At 49.7% G+C, this 22,029-nt stretch overlaps 2 protein-coding genes across 4 annotated transcripts in view; one reads left to right on the top strand and one right to left on the bottom strand.

Moving 5' to 3' along the window:
- Positions 1-18: 18 nt before the first annotated feature.
- ISLR2 (immunoglobulin superfamily containing leucine rich repeat 2) lies at positions 19-4,659 on the bottom strand. Of its 3 annotated transcripts, none has more exons than XM_082237378.1 (2): positions 4,047-4,659; positions 19-2,459 (listed from the first exon to the last, which is right to left on the bottom strand). In XM_082237378.1, exons 1-2 carry the CDS (start codon positions 4,052-4,054, stop codon positions 338-340), a joined length of 2,130 nt encoding a protein of 709 aa, XP_082093504.1. In that variant the 5' UTR covers positions 4,055-4,659; the 3' UTR covers positions 19-337. The 3 variants fall into 3 exon arrangements, with proteins under 3 accessions (XP_082093504.1, XP_082093505.1, XP_082093503.1); XM_082237379.1 differs by lacking the exon at positions 4,047-4,659 and adding an exon at positions 3,704-3,723; XM_082237377.1 differs by lacking the exon at positions 4,047-4,659 and adding an exon at positions 3,450-3,652.
- A 2,077-nt stretch (positions 4,660-6,736) lies between these two features.
- The window catches only part of LOC309540511 (zona pellucida sperm-binding protein 3-like), a 92,474-nt gene continuing 77,181 nt past the window's right edge, over positions 6,737-22,029 (top strand). Inside the window, exon 1 of the mRNA XM_082237445.1 lies at positions 6,737-6,791. The gene's annotated coding sequence lies outside the window, so the exon portion shown is untranslated. The remainder of the gene's footprint in view (positions 6,792-22,029) is intronic.

The following is a 22,029-nucleotide window of genomic DNA, read 5'->3' as shown; positions in this document are numbered from 1 at the left end:
GTAAGCTTTTGTGTTTTCAAGGAAAGGGGGGGGGTGAATTTCTCCAGGCTGTGTTGCCCATACCCAATCCATTCTTTTGCCCGAATATTTAGGACATCTCTATAAATCCGTGGGGGGGGGGAATCCCTCCTAAAATCAGCCCCTGAACAAAGCCAGCCTTAGGCGCCGGCTGCTGGACGCTCTCGGTGTTGGGGAGACGTCCCTTCCCGGTGGCAGGAGCACCTTTCCAGAGAAGGTCGCAGCCGATCAGGCAAGCGGTGCCCGAGCCCCAGTGAAGAAGGGCGCTTCCCTTCGGTTTCTGCGCGCCCGGAGCTCCGGGAACCGCCCGAGGGAAGCCTCAACGGGGCGGTTGCCTGTAGTTGCCGTTGATCTCCTGGGAGATCGTCACAGCCTCGGCTCCGAGCGGGAGCCGGTCACTGTATTCGGAGCCCACCTCGAATTCCTCCGGGTTTGTTTTGGATTGGGACTCCGGGATGGAGCTGGCGGCCAGGCTCTCGTCTCTCTCCAGCTGTCGTCCCCCAGGCAGCCCCCTCCGCCCCTCCGCCTCTCCCTCCGCCCTCTCCTCCTCCTCTTCCTCCTCGCCTTCTCCTTCCCCCACCTCACTGGGGTCGTAATTCTTCTCGGATTCCAGGTAGGAGGCCCGCGGGTCGAAGTCCGCCGCCATGTGCTTCTCCATCTGGTCCGGGTTCTGGGCTTTCATGATGAGCTTGTAGGTCTTGCCCTGGTACTTGGAGAGCAGGTGGCAGCAGGTGGCGCCCAGCAGAGGGATGGTGGCCAGGCCCAGGAGGAAGACGCTCACCACCACGATGATGACGAGCGAGGGCACCTCCCGCTTGGTGGTGAAGACCACCTGCACCTGGCAGTCCTCCCCGACGTAACTCATGCAGACGGAGTAGTTGGTGCCGGGGCTGAGGCCTTGGAACCAGTAGGAGTTCACCCCTTCCTCGATCTGGGACCACTGCACCAGGGAGTGGCCCCTCCGGCCCGCCTCGCACAGGTAGAGCCTCCGCAGGTGGACCTTCTCTGGCTGCGTGTAGAAAGGGGTGATCTGCACCTTGGCCTCCCTCTCCGAGACGTCCAGCGCGATGACCCCCAGGTCGAAACTGTGGGGCTTGAGGGCTCCGCTGCGGTTGAAAGCGTGGTTGGAGACGTACTGGGGGGCCTCGCTCGAGCCGCACTGCTTGGCCAAGACGGGCGGCCCCGACGGCCCGCTGGCGTTCCGGGGCCCGGGCGCGTGGTAGCTCCTGGGCGTGGGTCTCTCCGGAAGGAGCTTGGTCCTCTCCTCGGCCTTCATGACGCTGTTCTTGGAGGCCTTGCCCTCCGGCTTCCGATCCCCGGGCTGGGCCTTGCGGTCCCCCAGCGAGCCCGCCGAGTCCTTCGCGGGGGCGTCCGCCACGGCGACGTGGACCGAGCTCTGGTTGCTGCCCATCTCGTTGGCCGCCAGGCAGGTGTAGGTGCCCTCCTCCTTCTTGCTGAGGTGCGGGATGAGCAGCGTGCCGTTGGCCAAGGCCTGGAATCTCTCCCGGTCTCCTCTGGACCAGCCGTCGGAGGGCAGGGCGTTGCCTTCTCCTTCCGCCGCCGGCGCCTTGATCTCCAGGGTCTCGCCGGCGGCCTGGATCCTCCAGGTGACCTCGGGCTGCGGGAGGCCCAGGGCGTGGCAGTGCAGGGCCAGAGCCAAGCCGTAGGAGAGCCGGGTGCGGTCCAGGTTGGGGTGGTAGCTCAAGCGGACGCTAGGGGGCGCGCAGTGTAGGTAGGGCACCTTGGCCAAGGGGAGCCCCTTCCAGGGCTCCGGGGCGGCGCAGGTGATGGCGTTGCGGTCTGGGATGGAGATCAAGGTGTTCTCGGTCCAGTTCTTGAGCCACATGAGCTGGCAGGTGCAGTTGAAGGGGTTGTTGTAGATCTGCAGGTGGGACAGGGAGGTGAGCGCCTCGAAGGTCCCCTCGGCCACCTCGGAGAAGCGGTTGTTGTTGATGCGGAGGGAGCGCAGGTCCCGCAGGGTGCGGAACGCCTCTCCCGGCAGGTGGGACATCCGGTTGTTGTTCATCTTGAGGAGCTGGAGGGCGCTGAGGTTGCGCAGGTCTCCCCAGGGGAAGTCGGCGATCTGGTTGTGGCTGACGTCCAGGTTCTTCAGCTGCACCAGGATAGCCAGGGTGCCCTCCTCAATGACCCCGATCCGGTTGTGCGCCAGCCACAGGGAGGTCACCTGCGTCACCTCCACAAAGGAGCCCCTGCGCAGCTCCGCGATCTTGTTGGCCGACAGACTCAGGGTGGTCACGTTCGACGGCAGCCCGGACGGCACCGCCTCCAGGTTCTTGTAGGCGCAGTCAGCGAACTGCTGGGCGTACTTGTCCACGCAGGCGCAGGGCTCCGGGCAGCCGCGGATCGGGGCCCACAGGAAGGTCGCCGCCAGCCAACAGCGCAGCAGCAGCAGCGGGGACGCCCCCGACAGCATCTTAGCCCTGCAAGAGTGCGGGGAGAGAAAGTAGAGGACCACGGTCAGAGTTGGTCTACAGCATAGCCAGCAGGCGGTCTCCTACCTCCAAAAACATCCGCCGTCAGCCCCCGCGGCCACTCAACTACAACTCCCATCAGCCATGACCATTGGCCACGCGTGCTGGGGCTGGTGGCAGTGGGAGTCCTTAGGCGTCTCCTCCGTTTGCCAGCGTTCATCCATCTAGCCCAGTATTGTCGATACTGGCTGGTAGCAGCGGCTGTCCAGGATTTCAGGCAGGGAGCCTCTCCCCGCGCTACATGGAGATGCCTTCTGCATGCCCAGCAGGGGCTCTGGCGCTGAGCCACGGGCCCCTCCCTCCTTTCCGCGCTCTCTCTGCGAGGCTACCCTTTCCCGGGCGCTGGGAAGCAAAGCCCCTCGAGCTCTGCAACGCTGGTTCCCTCGCCAGAGCATTCAGAGTGCCTCTGAGGCTTGCCGCGGATTCAGCGGGGCTTGTTCCCAGGATTGCAACCTTACTCTCTTTCTGGGGGGGGGGGGGGCAGAAAAGTCAGTAAATGAGAGAGGGGCTTCTCAGGAGAAAAGGAGCACCCAGCCACTTTCCTGCTCGCTCTGTTTGACTGCCAGCGCCCAGAAAAATAAGGGGTTTCGAAATGATATAGAGCAGGCTTGTCCTCTCTCTCTAGCCAGCCCCTCTCCTCTCCTGCCTCGCTCCTTCTCTTTCTCCGTCCAACTTGCAGATCAGCCCCGAGACGCCCCTTCTTCCTTGTCACCAGCTAGCCCCGCTTGTCCTCCAGGTGACACGGATCGACCCCCGTAGATCCCAGCGCAGACTTCCTCCGGTTCCTATCCCCGACGGCAGCCCCTCGACGTCACCCCAGCCTCTACACAACCTAACCTCCATATGGAGATAAGAATATCAGAATAATGTAATCCTGTATTGCAGGGGGTGGACTAGATGACCCCTGGGGGCCCATCCAGTCCAGCATCCTGTTCTTACATTGGCCCCCGGGTGCCCATTATGCGAAGCCCCCCAGCAGGATTCGACCTCAAGAGCCCTCTCCCCTCGCGGCGTTGCCAGCAACGGAAGCATCGCTGCCTCCGACTGTGGAGGCAGAGCGTGCTCATCGTGGCTAGTAGATCTCCATAGCCCCCTCCTCTCCGTGAATGGGTCCCATCCTCTTCTAAAGCCACGAGAGATGTCGAGATTCACACCTCTTTCCCCCCCCCGCCGCCCCCCGCCGCACCACACACCCAGCCACTCCTTTCGGGAGGTGCACGGCGGTTTATCTTTGTGTTCCCAGCCTGGCTCTGCTATGTCCCTTCCCAAGCCTTTACTCTGCGCTTTAGGAGAGCCTTCTGGTCTGCAAACCGGGGGGAGCAGCTTCAGCGCCCCCCCCCAGCCCCCTCCCCTACAGTCCGCTGAGCCCCGACAGCGGACTCTGCCCTGCGCCAGCGAGCGAGCGAGCGCATCCTTCCTCGCTCATCTCCCCGGATGCAGCCGACTTGGGTACCAACATCCCATCTTCCCCGCGTTCCTTCGCGGGAAGTAGGTCCCGTCTTTCACGCAAGCCCAAGCCGTGCCCGCCTCCCTTACCGTTCCATCCTGGGCTCCCAAGGGTCCCTTCTAGGGTGGCAACATCACCAGGAGGGACCCCACGAACGGACGAGTCCTGCGGAACTCCCGGCGCAGGACCGAAGGCGCCGCCATGGAGGCTCCAGTCCGGAGCGCGAAGAAGAGCGGCGGAGAGGCTTTCCCCGGCCCCGGAGATGCCTCCTAGCCCTGGATCTGCCTGAAGGCGGCGGCGGCGGCGGCGATGAGCTCGCCCCCTCCTCTCCCTTCCTCCCGCACCTCCTCAATTCCAACCCACTTTAAAAAAATAATAAAAAAAATCGCAATCTCTATTACTAGGAGAGGCCAAGCGCGCGCCCGAGGCGCCCGGGGATGCGCCTCGCTTATCCCACCTCCTTGGGTGGATGTAGAAATCGCAGGCTATGCCCACCCCCAAGTAAAGACCATGCAATATTTATCACGTCAATATGTCTCCAAGTCACCCTCCTTCGCCCTCCGCCACTCCGCAGCAATCCAACCGGCAGGGGGGCTGCTGCTGTTACGATTATTAATATTATTACTATTTAATCCGCCTTTGAGGCGCAAATTGGAAGCAAATAGCCGAGCAGAGAATTGTATCTGGGGATCCAGGAGGAGATCAGAACGGATGGAAGGCAGGAGCCGTCGAGATCCCTCTGATCCCCCGACCTACTCTCATTGCCTCCTCTCTGCCCCACCCCCCATTATTCCCGCTTCCTTTATTAATTAATATTTTTTTATTGATTTAACTACAAAGTGCAAATTCATTATAAAAACACGAAATAATCTCAGGCCCTCAGTAAAAACAATCTCCCTCACCCCCCACGCGGCACAATAATTCACACGATCTTCATATTTGAGAGGAAAATCAGCTGTTGCAACAAGAAGCCTCGTGAAGGGTCCTGGTGCAAATCCTCCTACTTTTTCTCTTGCCGCCTCCTCCCGAACTCAATTCCAGCAAAATATCCACTGAGTGTTTAATTGCCAGAACTGGACCCAGAACTGGACCCCTGCGCCAACCTCCATAGGAGAGATTCTGCGCCCCCGCACACGAAAAGAATAAGCTTGACAGGCTGCTTTTCAGGTTGTACCGGTACTTGATAATTTAAAGAAAGGAACGTGTTGCGGGGCAGAGTGCTGGAAGTGACATTTGTCCTTGACGGGGGGGGGGGCGGCGGCGGCATTTAGCCCAAGGGCCACATCTTATTGTGGCGACCCTTCTTGCACCAGCCTGTCTGGAACAAAAAGCGGGCAGAGCAAGGCATGTGACTCTGACCTCTCTGAACAGTAAGCAGGGCTGGCACGAGGCATTCGGGAACCTGAGGCGAATTAGAAAATTGCGCCCGCAAGAATACTCGTTTGTTAAGTGTCCTACGCGCGCAAGAGACGCGCCTCTTTCTTCTAGCAAAGGCCACGGCATAAATCGCACTGCTGTTGCATGTGGTGTTTCTCGCAGTTCAGAACGATACACAATTCAAGGAGAGGAAAGTAGGTGGTGCTGGCTGTGCCCCCCCCCCCCAAAAAAAATGCCTACCTTAGTTTTCTGTGCTTTGTGCAGGAGCAGCAACCGGGCCAGGGAGCTGTGAGAGCTCCCCATTCGCGCGAGAAACCCGGCGCTTTTGAAAGTAACTCTGTCGAAAAGCCGAAGATTTGGTTGCAAGGGAGGGTGGCTCCAAAGGAAGAGAGAAGGGGAATCAGAAGGCGAAAGCGAGGCAATAAATGAAAATGAGGACTGAAGTTGGCGCACACTCTTACTTGTGTAAGTAAGTCTCATTGTTCTGAGTAAACACACCCGGGAATGGAAGTGAGAAATGCAAATTGCATTTCCTGATCGCAAAGCCAGGAAGCAAAGCTGAGCACGAACGCCGGCGGTCGGGATGGGGTGGGGGGCGGACTCTCAGAAAAACCACCTGCAAGGCTTTGCTCGATGGTCCCTCTCCGCCCTGGGGGCGAGCAGGGTGCGGGTGACGCCAGGAAGTAACGCTGCGCTTGCTTGTCGGAAAGGGGCGGCAGCTGGAGGGGAAGCTGTAGCAGCTGCAGCCGCTGCTGGGGCAGACATAGCAGCAGCCGCCGCCAGGGCTTGGCGAGGGCCACCCGGATCTGACCGCGCCCCGCGGATCCTGTCGCCCGAGGCAGTCGCTTCCCCTCACCTCATGGGCGAGCCAGCCAGCCCTGGCAGTAAGCTATGTGCGCGCCGCGCAAAAGCCGGTGGTTTTCTATGGATGCGCTCTATAGAACCCACCTCTACAATCAGAATTGCAGAGTTGCAAGGCACCTCTTAGGGTCATCTAGCCCAACCCCCTGTCATCCAGGAATCAATCATCGGTGACAGGTGACCATCCAACTTCTGTTTAACCTCCTGTGCAGTCCATTCCCCTGTCGAACAGCTTCAGGCAAGCGAGGCATCGTGGCAGCTCAAAGGCACCTTCTAGCCAGGCGAAGGCGCTCAAGGAGAGGGCAGAACAGGGCTGGGGAGGGGGGTGGCATCGGAGGTGCAGAGCTGGGGTGAGTCCCGAGGCCTAGAGGTCAGCAGTCATGCATCCACCCACCCAGCCAGCAAGTGAAGGCAGCACAGGCAGTGGCGTAGCGTGGGTTGTCAGCACCCGGGGCAAGGCAAGTAATTTGCGCCCCCTAACCCGTGGATTTGCGCCCCTAAACCGTGGATTTGCGCCCCCTAACCCTAACCCCCAGATGTTGCGCCCGGTGCAGCCGGGCCCCCCCGCACCCCCCACGCTACGCCACTGAGCACAGGTCTTCTTCCTTACTCAATCAAAATAGATCATGGGTCGGCAACCTAAGGCCCATGGGCCACAAGTGGCCCACTGGGGTCGTTTAACCGGCCCATGAGCCACCCCCGAACAGAGCTGCCCGCTCGGTGAGTCCCCGCGCACTGCGCTAAACCAGTGTGCAGCGCAGCGACTTGCTTCTGTGGTGCCGAAAATCATGCCTGCGCATGCGCAGTTGCTGAAAATCACATCTGCACAGGCGCAGACATTGGAAATCGCACCTGCACAGACACAGACGCCAGAAATTGCGGGCGCACACGTTCGCTTGCGCATGCACAATACTACCCACAGAGGGATCTCCACTGGAGTGAACCAGCCCAGACAAGGTAAACCTTGCTGACCCCGGAAATAGACTCTTTCTGAAGGGCACTTTGCATGGCCCACTAAGGGAATCATTAATTGCAATTAATTTATTCACACTCCCAGTAAAACTGTTTATTTTAAGCAATTCAAGACAAACGATGAACTTAATCCGGTGGTAGTCAGCGAGTCATTTACACCTTCTCACACGCACACCCTGCCACCCCCAGGGTCTGTCGTGCACACCAGTTCACAGTCCACAGTTCTTTGAAGGTGGCCCATTGCTGGTTTGTAACCCAGATCCAACTAGCTCAGATCTGTGGGATGTAAACACAGGAGCAGTCAATGACAACATTCCTAGAGTGTACATGTTAGAACATGGGGAAGGATGTCTGTCCAGCAAGCAGGTAAACTTCCTGGGGACGGACTTCCTCTGCATGTGACCAGAGGTGGGTGTGGCCTCACCTGTGCAGGTAATGACTAAAGCACAGGGCAGGCAGCCACTCTCTCTCTCTGCCATTTTCCTTCGATGAGGAAACATCTAAGGATGCCCTCTTGGCTCCCAGCCAAGAGAGGAGATAAGGTCTAACTTGCTACAAGATAGATTCTGAATGTATGCAACCTTTCTAAGCTGTCTGCCTTCTGGGATCATATTGTGAACAGAACGTGAGTAAACTCTTTTATACTTTTATAAAGACTGTGTTGTGTCTTGTATTTTAAGAGGGAACAAAAGGGGAAATTACCAGAGTAATTATTATAGAGGTTCTAGCGAACCTGTGCACACGTTACTGTTGCGAACTTAAAGGGGAATGTCTATAAACTCTGCTGATATTTTGGGAACTTGTTAGCACAAGTTGGATAAGGATATAATTAGTCAATATATCCTCTCCTGCACCCCAGAACATTCCCAGAAGATCTGGTTCCCCCTTTTGCTGGCGGGGTCGGAAGGTGTGAGGAACATACTCGCCTATGTGATGGGGATGTAACTGTGCTCAGGCGTTCTGGAACCACTTTGAATGCTGAGTTATGTTTTTTGTCCATTTTTGATGGTGCAAGTGCCAGTCTTTTTTGTCAGCAAGTCTATATCTGCTGACCACCACTAGGTTAGTGATCTCTCGAAGATGGAAGGAGACATCTTTCTACTCTTTTGGACTTTTGATTTTAAAAAGTCATGTTTCTCACCATCTCTGAAAAATGGGTTCCCAGGGGGTGAGGCAGACCCCACAGACTTTGCTTCTGTTTGTGGGGCTGTTCATGATTAATATGACTCAACAACCTCATGGCCGACACGTTCTTGCCCCATATGGTTTTGTCGGGTGGTGTTTATGAATAGATTTTACTTTACTTTACTTTACTTTACTTTACTTTATTAAATTAATATGCTGTCCTTCATCAATAGACCACATTACAACATAATGCAGCAAAACTGTACTGCAGATAAAATTGCAGACAAAAACATCAACCCCCGGTGAGCAAGGAACATATGAAAAGGTTTAAATGATTAATTATAGAACAATATTACATCCAAGGCATAAACAGACCAGTTCAGGTATAGACACAATGTACTGAAACCATATAAATTCTGTATTCCAACCAAAGGCAAAAATATGTCTAGAGATTGCTCTTCATTTAACAATATGGAGATTTAGACTGCCAGACTTGCTTCAGGTGTGCAGTTCATTTCCCCCTGTGTGCTCTTTTTCATGACGACACTGAAGGACTTGTGTCAGAGCATTCATTTTGTAAAAATATGAACCCTGTATCCCACTAATGTTTTGCATTAGGGGCCGCATTCACTGGGCTGTGTGTGGGTCCTGTCTAGGGTCACATGTTGATGCTGGGTGGGGCCAAAGCTGGGAGTGGGTGGAGCCAGTGTCCCCCCAGACATAGTGTGAGTATTTTAAAAATATGATCCCCAGAACTAGTTTAAATGCTGTTGTGCTCAGGACCTGCTTATGGGCTGACCACTGGGGCATTTGGTTGGCCACTGTGAGAGCAGGATTCTGGACTAGGTGGTGAGGAGATTTCACCCCTCCCATATCCAAGAATCTGCTGATGTGCTCTGCTGATTCTCCAGAGAGGAGGGGGCGGTTTCTGCTCTCTACTTATTCCGCTCCAGCCTCACATCAAAGTGTCGGGGGGGGGGGAGACTGAGTGTTAGAGATCGTGTGTATAGATAAGGTTGCTGCTAAGAGCAGCTGCAGACAGTGCAGTTCAGCATTTTCGTTTAGACCTCATTTAGCTCTGTATATAGTTGTGTATTATAGTTGTAGATAGAATAAAGAAGATATTCTACAGAGCTGCTCTCCGAGTCGTTTATGCTCTGCTGTACTCTGCTGTGCGACGACTGTCTTCTTGTGGAAGTGAATCCGGTGCTCACAACTCTAAGGTGTGAGTCTACAGCACTTTGACCTGTTCCTGTGCAGAAGGTGGTCTCTGGAAGTGCTACCCAGCTCAACTAGCCCAGTCGGGCTGAAGTGTATGAGTCCAGTTGGTGGCACTGGCTCAAGGGCGATGCTGACAGGTGGACCACTGGCCAGATTCAGCAGGCTCCTTTGATATCCAGTCCAGTAATTTTTGGCCTCCCTGAGCTAACCTCCCAAGCCAGTTCAACTGCAGCATGCACAGCATAAATGAGCACAAAACTGCCCCTTTGTCTTTCATTATGGCACGGAATGGGTGGTCATTGCACTCTCTGAAACAGACTCTGCCACAGGCTCTTGCGGATATTTTTTTTATGAATGGTTTAAATTAAGCAATACATTATTGATAATGCTGAATCAGGCAAGCTGCATATTGAACTGTGTTTGGGGAGATTAGTTCAAATGAGCAAAGCAATATATTGCTCCAAAAAGTAAATGTTATTTCACAGGCTGTTTAAACATTCATGCTTTATTTTCACCAGGATTGGCTGGACCAGGCTTCCTCAACCTCAGCCCTCCAGATGTTTTTGGCCTACAACTCCCATGATCCCTAGCTAGCGGGACCAGTGGTCAGGGATTATGGGAATTGTAGTCTCAAAACATCTGGAGGGCTGAGGTTGAGGAAGCCTGGGCTGGACCAACATAAACAGCAACAGCAACAACAGTATGGCCACAGTTCAGAGAAAGAGTGGGCAGTTTGTGTTATTGGACTCCAGCAAAGCCAATGGACTAGGGAGCTGGGGTCCACAGCAACATATATAGGGCCACAGGTTACTCTTCCCTGGGGTAGAGTGGAATTTCTGTTTCAATGCTTTCCACATATGCATTCAAATCCCAGGCATATTTATTTATCTCATTTACAGTGGTACCTCGGGATGCGAATAGGATCCGTTCCAGAGCCCCGTTCGCAACCTGAACAGAATGTAAGACATGACAGCGCATCTGCGCGTGCACGGGTCTCATTCTGCCACTTCCGCGCATGCGTGTGACGTCATTTTGAGTGTCTGCGCATGCACGAGTGGCGAAACTCTGAAGTAACGCGCTCCGTTACTTCCAGGTTGCTGCGGAGCGCAACCCGAAAGCGCTCAACCTGAAGCACATTCAACCTGAGGTATGACTGTATATTCCAACTTTTCTGTGGATGTAAGTTTGGCTAACCTGGTTCTCTCTTCCTTCATTTAATCCCCACCATAACCCTGTGAGGTACGTTAGGCTGAGAGAGGCAGCGACTGGTCCCCAAGGTAACCCAGGGAGCTTCATGGCCGGGGGGGGGGGGGAAGGATTTGAACCCTGGTGTCCCAGGTTGACACTCTAACCACTACGCCACATGGGCTCTCGGATTTAGAGCTCTCAGAGCTAGAGTTCCTATCACCCTTGGCCAACTATGTTTCCCAGGATTCTTTGGGGGAAGCCAAGTTGTGACCCAGGGAAGGGCTTGGGGGCAGAAGGCTCAGAAGAATGAGCAGGAGGGCCCCCCCCCCCGAACACAGCAAAACTGACTTACCACATTTGGGAGCAAGTGAAGCAGTACACCTTGCTGGGGGATATGAAACACAAGAGCAGTCAAGTACAACATTCCTAGAGTGAACATGTTTACACACATGGGGAGGAATGTTTGTCCAGCCAACAGGTAAACTTCCTGTTTCCTTCTGGGCTGGGACAGACTTCCTCTGCATGTGACTAGAGGTGGGTGTGGCCTCACCTGTGCAGGTAATGACAAAAGCACAGGGCAGGGCAGCCATCTCTCCCTCTTTGACTACATGCATCGAAGAAGCAACATCTGCTTAGCCAAAGATGCTTCCAGCCAAGAGAGGACAAAGGGACTGTCTCCTTATGAGATAGTTTCCAGGTGTATGTTACTTTTCTAAGCTAAGTCTGCCTTCTGGGATCCGATTGTGAACAGAATGTGAGTAAACTCTTTTTATACTTTTATAGAAGACTGTCGTGTCTTATCTTTTATGAGGGAATAAGGGGGAAATACCAGAACAGTTATTATAGAGGCTTTAGCGAGCCTGAGCAAATGCATCCGCTGCAAGATTAAAAAGGGGAATGTTACTCTGCTAAATTGTGAACTTGTTTACACAAGTTGGAAAAGGCTATAAGCAAACAATATATCCTCTCCTGCATCCCTGAACATTCCCACACTTGCTACCTAAAGAACCCACACACACGCACACCGCAAGATAGCAGAATCATAGAATCATAGAGCTGGAAAGGACCCCCAAAGGTCAGGAATGACAACTAAAGCATCCATGATGGATGGGCATCCAGCCTCTGCTCAGAAACGTCTAACAAATGAGAGTCCACCTTGCAAAGGAGTCCATTCCACTGTCAAACAGCTCTTACTGATAGAATGTTCTTCCTAATGCATGGTCCAAATCTCAATCATTTCTTGTCATCTGAATCTGCTGGTTCAGTTCCTCTGGAGCAGCAGAAAACAAGCTGGCTCCACCTTCCATCTGATTCCTGAGGACTCTTGGGGTCCCTTCCAACTCTACAATTCTATGATATGATTCCAGGTGACAGCCCTTCAGATATCTGAAAATGGCTCCATCTTGGCACCATCCGCAAACCAACAAAATAGCGTCTTTCCATCCATCCCTCCCCCACAAACAAGCCTCTTGCTTTTAGTCATACGCAAATATACGTGTGTCAAATGATTAAACACTCATTTGATGAATCAGCTAAGATTTCCTCAGCCTGGCAATGGCCTTCCTGTCTTCCCCAATACTGCTTGCCAATTTGCCTTGACATGGCAGCTGTCCGTCTTGTGTGCTCACTGTGTGTGCTGCGAAGTGTGAAGGGGAAATGCATGTCTTCATGGTGGACGTGCGCTAGGAATAGCCCTTGGCCATGCTCCCTGATGCTTCTGTATCACATAGGGACCACAGCTTAGTGGCCAAGCCCTGTGTGTTGCACACAGCAGGAACCAGGTTTGATTCTTGGTCTCTCCACTGAAAAGGCTCGGTTGCCATGTGGCAGGAAAGTCCACAGCCTGAAACCTTGGAGAGACATGGAAGGATTTGAAGGGCCAATTTTCTGGCTCAGGAGGTAGGGAGGGGAGGGAAATTTGCTCCTCTTTGCATTACAAAAAAGAAAAATCTTCATTGAATAATAATTAAAAAAAATAAAAAGGAAAAAATGCAGTTTCAAAGAAACAAACAGATGATAGATAGATAAGATAGATGATAGATAGATAGATAGATATAGATAGATAGATGGATAGATAGATAGATAGATAGATAGATAGATAGATAGATAGATAGATAGATAGATAGATGATAGATAGATAGATGATAGATAGATATAGATAGATAGATAGATAGATAGATAGATAGATAGATAGATGATAGATAGATAGATAGATAGATGATAGATAGATAGATAGATATAGATAGATAGATAGATGATAGATAGATAGATAGATAGATGATAGATAGATAGATAGATAGATAGATAGATAGATAGATAGATATAGATAGATAGATAGAGATAGATGATAGATAGATAGATAGATAGATAGATGATAGATAGATATAGATAGATGATAGATGATAGATAGATAGATAGATAGATAGATAGATGATAGATAGATGATAGATAGATAGATAGATAGATAGATAGATAGATAGATATAGATAAAGATAGATAGATAGATAGATAAAGATAGATAGATAGATAAAGATAGATAGATAGATAGATGATAGATGATAGATAGATAGATAGATGATAGATAGATAGAGATAGATAGATAGATAGATAGATAGATAGATAGATAGATATAGATAGATAGATAGATAGATGATAGATAGATAGATAGATAGATGATAGATAGATAGATAGATAGATAGATAGATGATAGATAGATAGATATAAAGATAGATAGATGATTGATAGATAGATAGATAGATAGATAGATGATAGATAGATGATAGATAGATGATAGATAGATAGATATAAAGATAGATAGATGATTGATAGATAGATAGATAGATAGATAGATAGATAGATAGATGATAGATAGATGGATAGATGGATAGATGGATAGATGGATAGATGGATAGATGATAGATAGATAGATAGATAGATAGATAGAGATGATAGAACGATAGATAGATACTGTAGATAGATAGATAGATTAGATCAGATTTATATACTGCCCCTCACCAAAAGATCTCAGGGTGTTTCACAATATAAAAACACAAGATAAACACACAAATAAATAGTTAAAACGAAAACAAGAAAGCAATTAACTCCCCCTATCCCACAAGCACATTTAAAAGGCTGTAGAATATTAATCACCTCAAAGCCTGGTTGAAGAGGAACATTTTCACCTGGCACCTAAAGGAGTTGCCGTTTAGTCATGTCCGACTCTTCGTGACCCCATGGACCAGAGCACGCCAGGCACTCCTGTCTTCCACTGCCTCCCGCAGTTTGGTCAAAACTTCAGTGATCCTTCATGGAAGGGGCTTGAATAACTCAGAGAAGCTATGAGCTATGCCATGCAGGGCTACCCAAGATGGACAGGTCATAGTGGAGAGTTTTGACCAAACGTGATCCACCTAGAGCGGGAACCGGCAAGCCACTCCAGTATCTCTGCCAAGAAAACTCCATAGACAAAGACAACCTAAAGGAGGTAAAAGGTAAAGGTAAAAGTACCCCTGCCCATATGGGCCAGTCTTGACAGACTCTAGGGTCGTGCGCTCATCTCACTCTAGAGGCCGGGAGCCGGCGCCGTCCGCAGACACTTCCAGGTCACATGGCCAGTGTGACATCGCTGCTCTGGCGAGCCAGCACCAGCGCAGCACACAGAACACCGTTTACCTTCCCGCTATAAAGCGGTACCTATTTATCTACTTGCACTTTAAGGGTGCTTTCGAACTGCTAGGTGGGCAGGAGCTGGGACCGAAGGACGGGAGCTCACCCCGCCGCGGGGATTCGAACCACCGACCATATGATCGGCAAGTCCTAGGCACTGGTTTTACCCACAGCGCCACCCGCGTCCCTAAAGGAGAGCAATCCACAAATGGGGAGCTATTGCGGAAAAGGCCGGTTCTCACGTTGCCACCCTCCGAACCTCACATGGAGGAGGCATGTAAAGAAGGGCCCAAATGATAAGTGAGGAATTCAGGTCAGTCTTTATGGGACATAGGCTCCCCTTTCCTTTTCACACTGTTTGCATTTTCATTAGGAATTTCTGGGTTCATATTTCTCAAAGCAGAGTGCCAAAATGAAACTAGACTTCTCCCAATCCTGCAAGGCAGTTCTCCAGCCGAATGTTGTGTGCTTGTAAGTGTGCATTAACAAGTGTGCATTAAAACACACACCTATACTGATGAAAATAGCATACAAAAATGCATTAGATTAAGTGAAAGTGCTTGCAAAAATGTGCATTGCTCAAGAGTGCATACAAAGAAAATATGTTTATTGGGAGAAATTGGCACTAAAATTCTGATGAAGTTTTGTGAGTACAGTGGTACCTCGGGTTAAGTACTTAATTCGTTCCGGAGGTCCGTTCTTAACCTGAAATTATTCTTTACCTGAAGCACCACTTTAGCTAATGGGGCCTCCTGCTGCTGCCGCGCCGCTGGAGCTCGATTTCTGTTCTCATACTGAAGCAAAGTTCTTAACCTGAGGTACTATTTCTGGGTTAGTGGAGTCTGTAACCTGAAGCATCTGTAACCTGAAGCGTATGTAACCCAAGGTACCACTGTACTTTGTACAGAGAAAAATTGGCAAACTGCTCTAGAAAGGTAGATAACTGGATTTTGGAATCGGGATGGTGAGGGAAACTGAAATTAACAAATTTGTCCCTTTCCCCTTACAGGACAGATGTCCTCCCTTCAGGCTTGGTGGTCTTCTTGATGAATCCCCGAGGCCATTTGTATGGCACTTGACTCATGCACACATCTCTGCAAGCCGTTTTCCTGAATGCCATGCATTTTGGATTCTCTTTTCACTCCTGCCTTCATTCCTGTACATGCCTCGCTCAAATGTATGGATTTTTGTAGACACCAGTTAGAGAACTGCATCGCAACATGCAGAGAAGTGCCAGTCTCCAAGGATGGCTGTGTTTCAGTTTGCATATTTGGGGGGAGAGTGTGACTCTCATAGATCCCATCTGTTAGGGATGCTTTAGTTGCGATGGGTGGCGCTGTGGGTTAAACCACAGAGCCTAGGACTTGCTGATCAGAAGGTTGGCAGTTCGAATCCCCACGACAGGGTGAGCTCCCGTTGCTCGGTCGCTGCTCCTGCCAACCTAGCAGTTCGAAAGCACATCAAAGCAAGTAGATAGGTATCGCTCCGACGGGAAGGTAAACGGCGTTTCCGTGCGCTGCTCTGGTTCACCAGAAGCGGCTTAGTCTTGCTGGCCACATGACCCGGGAGCTGTACGCCGGCTCCCTCGGCCAATAAAGCGAGATGAGCACCGCAGCCCCAGAGTCGGCCACGACTGGACCCAATGGTCAGGGGTCCCTTTACCTTTACCTAAGAATAACAGACTTGCACGCTAAGTGGGTCAGAGCAGCTGGTTTGTGTTTGCTTTTCCCATATGTGGTGGGTGTGTCCCAAGGTGAAAGACCTCTGGGAAAAGATTGATAATGAGTTGAAAAAGATGTTGAAATATACTTTTATTAAAAAACCAGAAGCCTTTCTACTTGGAGTAACAGGTTTGAAATTGCCCAAGAAAGATGTTGGACTGTTTTTGCATGCCACAACTGCAGCAAGAATTTTGTTAGCCAAATATTGGAAATTACAAGAAATACCAACAGTGGAGGAATGGCAGATGATGGACTTTTTGGAGCTAGCCGACCTGACTGGAAGAGTCCGCGAACAGAAGGAGGAGTACCAAGAAGAAGGGAAGAGATTTAAGGATTATTTAGTAAAATATTCTAAGATAATATAAGTAGTACTATTTGTGTACTTGGCTTAGGAGTTAAATGTTTTAAATTGCATAACATTATGGATATATGTGAATATGATAAGAAAGAAAGATGTTAATTGATTAGGTTAATTTTATTAGAAATTAGTATTGGAAAACTGCTACAATGACTCCTATGGAAACTCGGCTAGAGGGATTTGAGGAAGTCATCTAACAATGGTAACATAAGTGAGATTATAATGGTTAGGATAAACATTTGTATGTTTGTTATATTGTAATGTTGTTGTTGTTGTTGTTGTTTATGTTTGTTATAAATTTGGAAAATCAATAACAATTTTGGAAAAAGAAAAAAGAACCAGGCAGGCTGAGGCCAAGTGGGATGGATCATGGCTGAACTCATGTCAGGTGGGACTTGGTCTCCGTCCAAGTCACACCCCCAGTTGGCAATTGATCTTAGGCTTTTTATTTCAAAAGCAGGGGGTGGGGAACTGAAGGTAAGGTTTGCAGATTGTGCTGGCCCTAACAGACAGCATGTCCCTGCCCAAGGGGTAGGGGCAAGAAGCAGCTTTGCACAATGGGCTCAGTGCTCCCTGGCAATTTCAGTCGAGCAATGCTATCACATTCATAGAATTGCAGGTGGAGGGGTCCCACGGGACATCTAGACCAACCCCCTGCAATGCAGGAATCACACTGACTGATTCAACGCTAGCCTTGTTCAGGCATCTGAGGAATGGGTCCATATCCCCTGGCCAGGCCTCTAATGTCCTCGTCTGCTCCATTCAGCAGAAGCTCTGAAGGTGCCTTTGGCTGAGCATCCTTCAAAGGCACTGCGGCGTGGAGGTTGCAGTATCAGAATGTGACCTGGGAGACCAGGGTTGCAATCCCCCCCTCGGCCTTGAAGCTGACTGAGCGACCTGGAGATCCAGTCACTGTCCCTCAGCCTGACATACCTCACAGGGTTGTTGCAGGGATTAAATGAGGGGAGAACCCACTTGGAGAAAAAGGTGGGATTTAAATGAAATAATAAATAAGGAAGGGTTGACTTGACATGAGCCAACAGTGTGACGCGGCAGCTAAAAAAGCCAATGCAATTCTGGGCTGCATCAATAGGAGTATAGCATGTAGATCAAGGGAAGTAATAGTGCCACTGTATTCTGCTCTGGTCAGACCTCACCTGGAGTACTGTGTCCAGTTCTGGGCACCACAATTCAAGAAGGACACTGACAAACTGGAACGTGTCCAGAGGAGGGCAACCAAAATGGTCAAAGGCCTGGAAACGATGCCTTATGAGGAACGGCTAAGGGAGCTGGGCATGTTTAGCCTGGAGAAGAGGAGGTTAAGGGGTGATATGATAGCCATGTTCACATATATAAAAGGATGTCACATAGAGGAGGGAGAAAGGTTGTTTTCTGCTGCTCCAGAGAAGCGGACACGGAGCAATGGATCCAAACTACAAGAAAGAAGATTCCACCTAAACATTAGGAAGAACTTCCTGACAGTAAGAGCTGTTTGACAGTGGAATTTGCTGCCAAGGAGTGTGGTGGAGTCTCCTACTTTGGAGGTCTTTAAGCAGAGGCTTGACAACCATATGTCAGGAGTGCTCTGATGGTGTTTCCTGCTTGGCAGGGGGTTGGACTCGATTGCCCTTGTGGTCTCTTCCAACTCTAGGATTCTATGATTCTATGGTTGTAAGCTTCAAGTTTTTTTTTTTAAGGGACGTGGGCACTCCCCGTTTCCACAAACCATTGTCAGGACCTGGAATATTCACAAAGCCAGTACAGTTCTTTGAATTGTGCCTTTGCTGCAGCAAGTAGAGCCACATTCATTATTGTCCAAGGGCGACACCTGCTGCCCGACATGAAGAAGTCTCATTTGGATAGGAGTCTTCAAATATTTAACACAAGAAAAAGAAAGAAGTACAGTGGTACCCTGGGTTACATACGCTTCAGGTTACAGACTCCGCTAACCCAGAAATAGTGCTTCAGGTTAAGAACTTTGCTTCAGGATGAGAACAGAAATCGTGCTCTGGCAGCGCGGCAGCAGCAGAAGGCCCCATTAGCTAAAGTGGTACCTCAGGTTAAGAACAGTTTCAGGTTAAGAACGGACCTCCAGAACGAATTAAGTACTTAACCCGAGGTACCACTGTACCGGAAAAGAGCAGATTCTGTTCATGGTTTAAACAAGGCATAGGCAACCTTCGGCCCTCCAGATGTTTTGGCCTACAACTCCCATGATCCCTAGCTAACAGGACCAGTGGTCAGGGCAGGGATGGGACTTGTAGTCCAAAACATCTGGAGGGCTGAAGGTTGCCTATGCCTGGTTGAAAATCATTCAAACATAAGAACTGAAGAACAGACCTGCTGAAGAAGAAGAAGAGTTTGGATTTGATATCCCGCATTATCACTACCCGAAGGAGTCTCAAAGCGGCTAACATTCTCCTTTCCCTTCCTCCCCCACAACAAACACACTGTGAGGTGAGTGGGGCTGAGAGACTTCAAAGAAGTGTGACTGGCCCAAGGTCACCCAGCAGCTGCATGTGGAGGAGCGGGGAATCGAACCTGGTTCACCAGATTACAAGTCTACCGCTCTTAACCACTACACCACACTGGCTCTCTGAATCAGTGGCCCATTTAGTCCAGCACCCTCTTCTCACAGGGGCCAAACAGATGCCCATTATGTGAATCTTGCAAGCAGGACCAGAGCAGAAGAGCAACTCTCCCCGCTCCTGGGGCTTCCAGCAACTGGTATTGGGAAGCAAATATGGAGGAAGAGCAGAGACATCTTGGCTAGTTGCCTATAGCTTGATCCACCATGAATTTGTCCCGTTTCTGCTCATCTGCAGCCTGACATGGGGCACCCCCTCTACAGAGCCCCCTGTCAGGAGTTCAGCCTACACACGAGTAGGACCCTGGCAGAGACACATGCCCGAACATCACAGCGACTGATGCCAACCGACACCAGCATACTTAGGGATCCGCAGAGTTAGCGAAGTTGTATAACAGACCTCAGCAACTCAGCATTTTGGCTAATCTACTTTATTTACATATAAACACACACGGAGCACTGCAACATGGCTCCCTCTCTCTCTCTAGTATCAGAAAGAAAAGAGAAAAAGAACAAATAGTCCCACTTCACGGAACACAGTAACACAAACATCCTGTCTCCATCACTTCCCACTCTGTGGAGTCAAAACATACAGTCATGTGATAGACAACAATCCCATGACTGCAGACGCAGGGAATGAATCTTCAACACCCCCTACCACCGCATGTGTAGCTCAAGCTCAGCATTTTGGGGCCATTGGGTATGCTCATCCAGCTGTATTTTTGGGGTCCCCTCCTTAAGGCATTCCCCCCATCTGTCAGAACTTCTGCTAATCTTGGGCTTCTCCCAAGCCTCCCATCCTGTGTGAACTTTGCCACTTGCCCTCTGAACATTGGAAATAAGAGTGAATGAGAATTAACCTTGGCTGTCTGGCTAACTCTGACACAGTTTGCTCCTGCTGTTGTGTTATAAAAGACTTATTTGGGTGTGGGTTTACAGTATTTCTTTTTTGGCGACTTGTAGGTCCCTGCTCCTGCCAACCTAGCAGTACGAAAGCACGTCATGTGCAAGTAGATAAATAGGTACCGCCCCGGCGGGAAGGTAAACGGTGTTTCCATGTGCTGCTCTGGTTCGCCAGAAGCGGCTTAGTCATGCTGGCCACATGATCCGGAAGCTGTCTGCAGACAAACGCCGGCTCCCTCGGCCTATAGAGCGAGATGAGCACGCAACCCCAGAGTCGGTCACGACTGGACCTAATGGTCAGGGTTCCCTTTACCTTTCCTTTACCTTTTAGGTGTTATCAACCAGCACGTAGCTTGGGTCCTGCAATTGCCCACAGGCAGCAGTTTGAAACCCGCGTTCACTGCTTGGCTTTTTATCCTTCTCAACTAAGCCAATGAACAGCTCTAAAGTACATCTGCGGTAACATATTTACATAGCAAAACCGCTACAGGTTTTGCAATCCCACCTGCGTCCAGCCAATAGTGAGTAGGGATTCCGTGTGCTTGACCTTCCATACAGGACGATAGGTGGCACTGTGGGTTAAACCACAGAGCCTAGGACTTGCCGATCAGAAGGTTGGCGGTTCGAATCCCCGCGACAGGGTGAGCTCCTGTTGCTCGGTCCCTGCTCCTGCCAACCTAGCAGTTCGAAAGCACGTCAAGTGCAAGTAGATAAATAGGTACCACTCTGGCGGGAAGGTAAACAGTGTTTCCGTGCGCTGCTCTGGTTTGCCAAAAGCAGCTTAGTCATACTGGTCACATGACCCGGAAGCTGTACACCGTCTCCCTCGGCCAATAAAGCGAGATGAGCGCCGCAACCCCAGAGTCGGCCACGACTGGGCCTAATGGTCAGGGGTCCCTTATTGTTTCAACTACCTTTGGGAGTTGTTGGGGCTGAAAGGCCATCTAGAAATAAGAGAGTCAGTAAATAAAAATGAATGCTGCTGGCTTGCTAGACTCAGTGTTGAGATTTCACACGTTTTTTTATTGGATTATTTCAGCAACCACTTAATTGATTTGTTAAAACTCCGCTTGTGGGAAAGCAGTCTACAAAATTGTACATAACCAGAAGTTACATACGTAGGGTTATCTGTGAACAGTGAGCAAGATGACCAGAAGTGAAATCAACCGGAAGTATATGACAATAGATTTGGCTGGCACGCGTACCTGTGGTATGAAAAGGCAAGAGTACATCAAACTTTCCGAAATCACATTATAAGGAAAGTGATTTTTAAAGTTTGGGAGAAGTGCAAAGGATTACTAGAACAAAAAACACCATGGTGGCTTTCTTCCTTGGAGGCAATATCAGGGGGGGGGGGGAATTAAATATGGACACAAAATGGATTACATACAGAGAATTGTTAATAGAATCAGAAAACAAATTAAAATGGAAAAATTTAACGAAATTAGAGAGAATGTAACAGATTGGTTACAATGCTTTCAGTTAAATGAAATATTTAAGAATGAGAAAAAGACAGGTTTTTCGTATGAAATTTCAACCTTTAAGAGAGAAATAATAGAAAATGTCACAAAACTAATCTTGAAAATGTACAATTTGTTGCTACAATAGGAAACGAAAGATGAAGAGGGTAAATCTGTCATGATTAAATGGGCACAAGATGTGGGACATAATATGCAAATGGTAGAATGGGAAAAACTATGGACGGACATAAAGAAAGGACATCCAAGAAAATTGCATGAAAATGATATATAGATGGTACTTAACTCCTGTTAAATTAGCAAAAATGTATAAATCTAAGGAAAGCAAGCGTTGGAAATGTAAAACTACAGAAGGGACATTTTTTTCATATGTGGTGGGAATGTAAAACCATTAAGAAAGATTGGGAAATGATTTATAATGAATTGAAGATGTTTAGAATAACCTTTGTTAAAAAACCAGAAGCTTTCTTAATAGGTATTATATGCGTGGATTTACCAAAATCACAAAATAATTTATTTATGTATGCAACTATGGCTGCATGGACATTATTAGCACAACATTGGAAAGAAGAAGGTGTCCCAACCAAAACAATGGAATATGCTGAAATGGCAAAA

This window comes from Podarcis vaucheri, assembly GCF_965113315.1.
Source record: "Podarcis vaucheri genome assembly, chromosome: 9".
NCBI lineage: Eukaryota > Metazoa > Chordata > Lepidosauria > Squamata > Lacertidae > Podarcis > Podarcis vaucheri.
The sequence above is the reverse complement of the archived record's forward strand: the minus strand, read 5'-3'. Positions and strand labels throughout refer to the sequence as shown.

Coding starts and splice junctions, on each gene's coding strand:
- ISLR2 (XM_082237377.1), bottom strand. CDS start 3,577: ATGAGCACGCTCTGCCTCCACAGTCGGAGGCAGCGATGCTTCCGTTGC. Junction 2,460..3,449: donor ATGGGCACCCGGGGGCCAAT/GTAAGAACAGGA, acceptor GCACTCTTGCAG/GGCTAAGATGCTGTCGGGGG.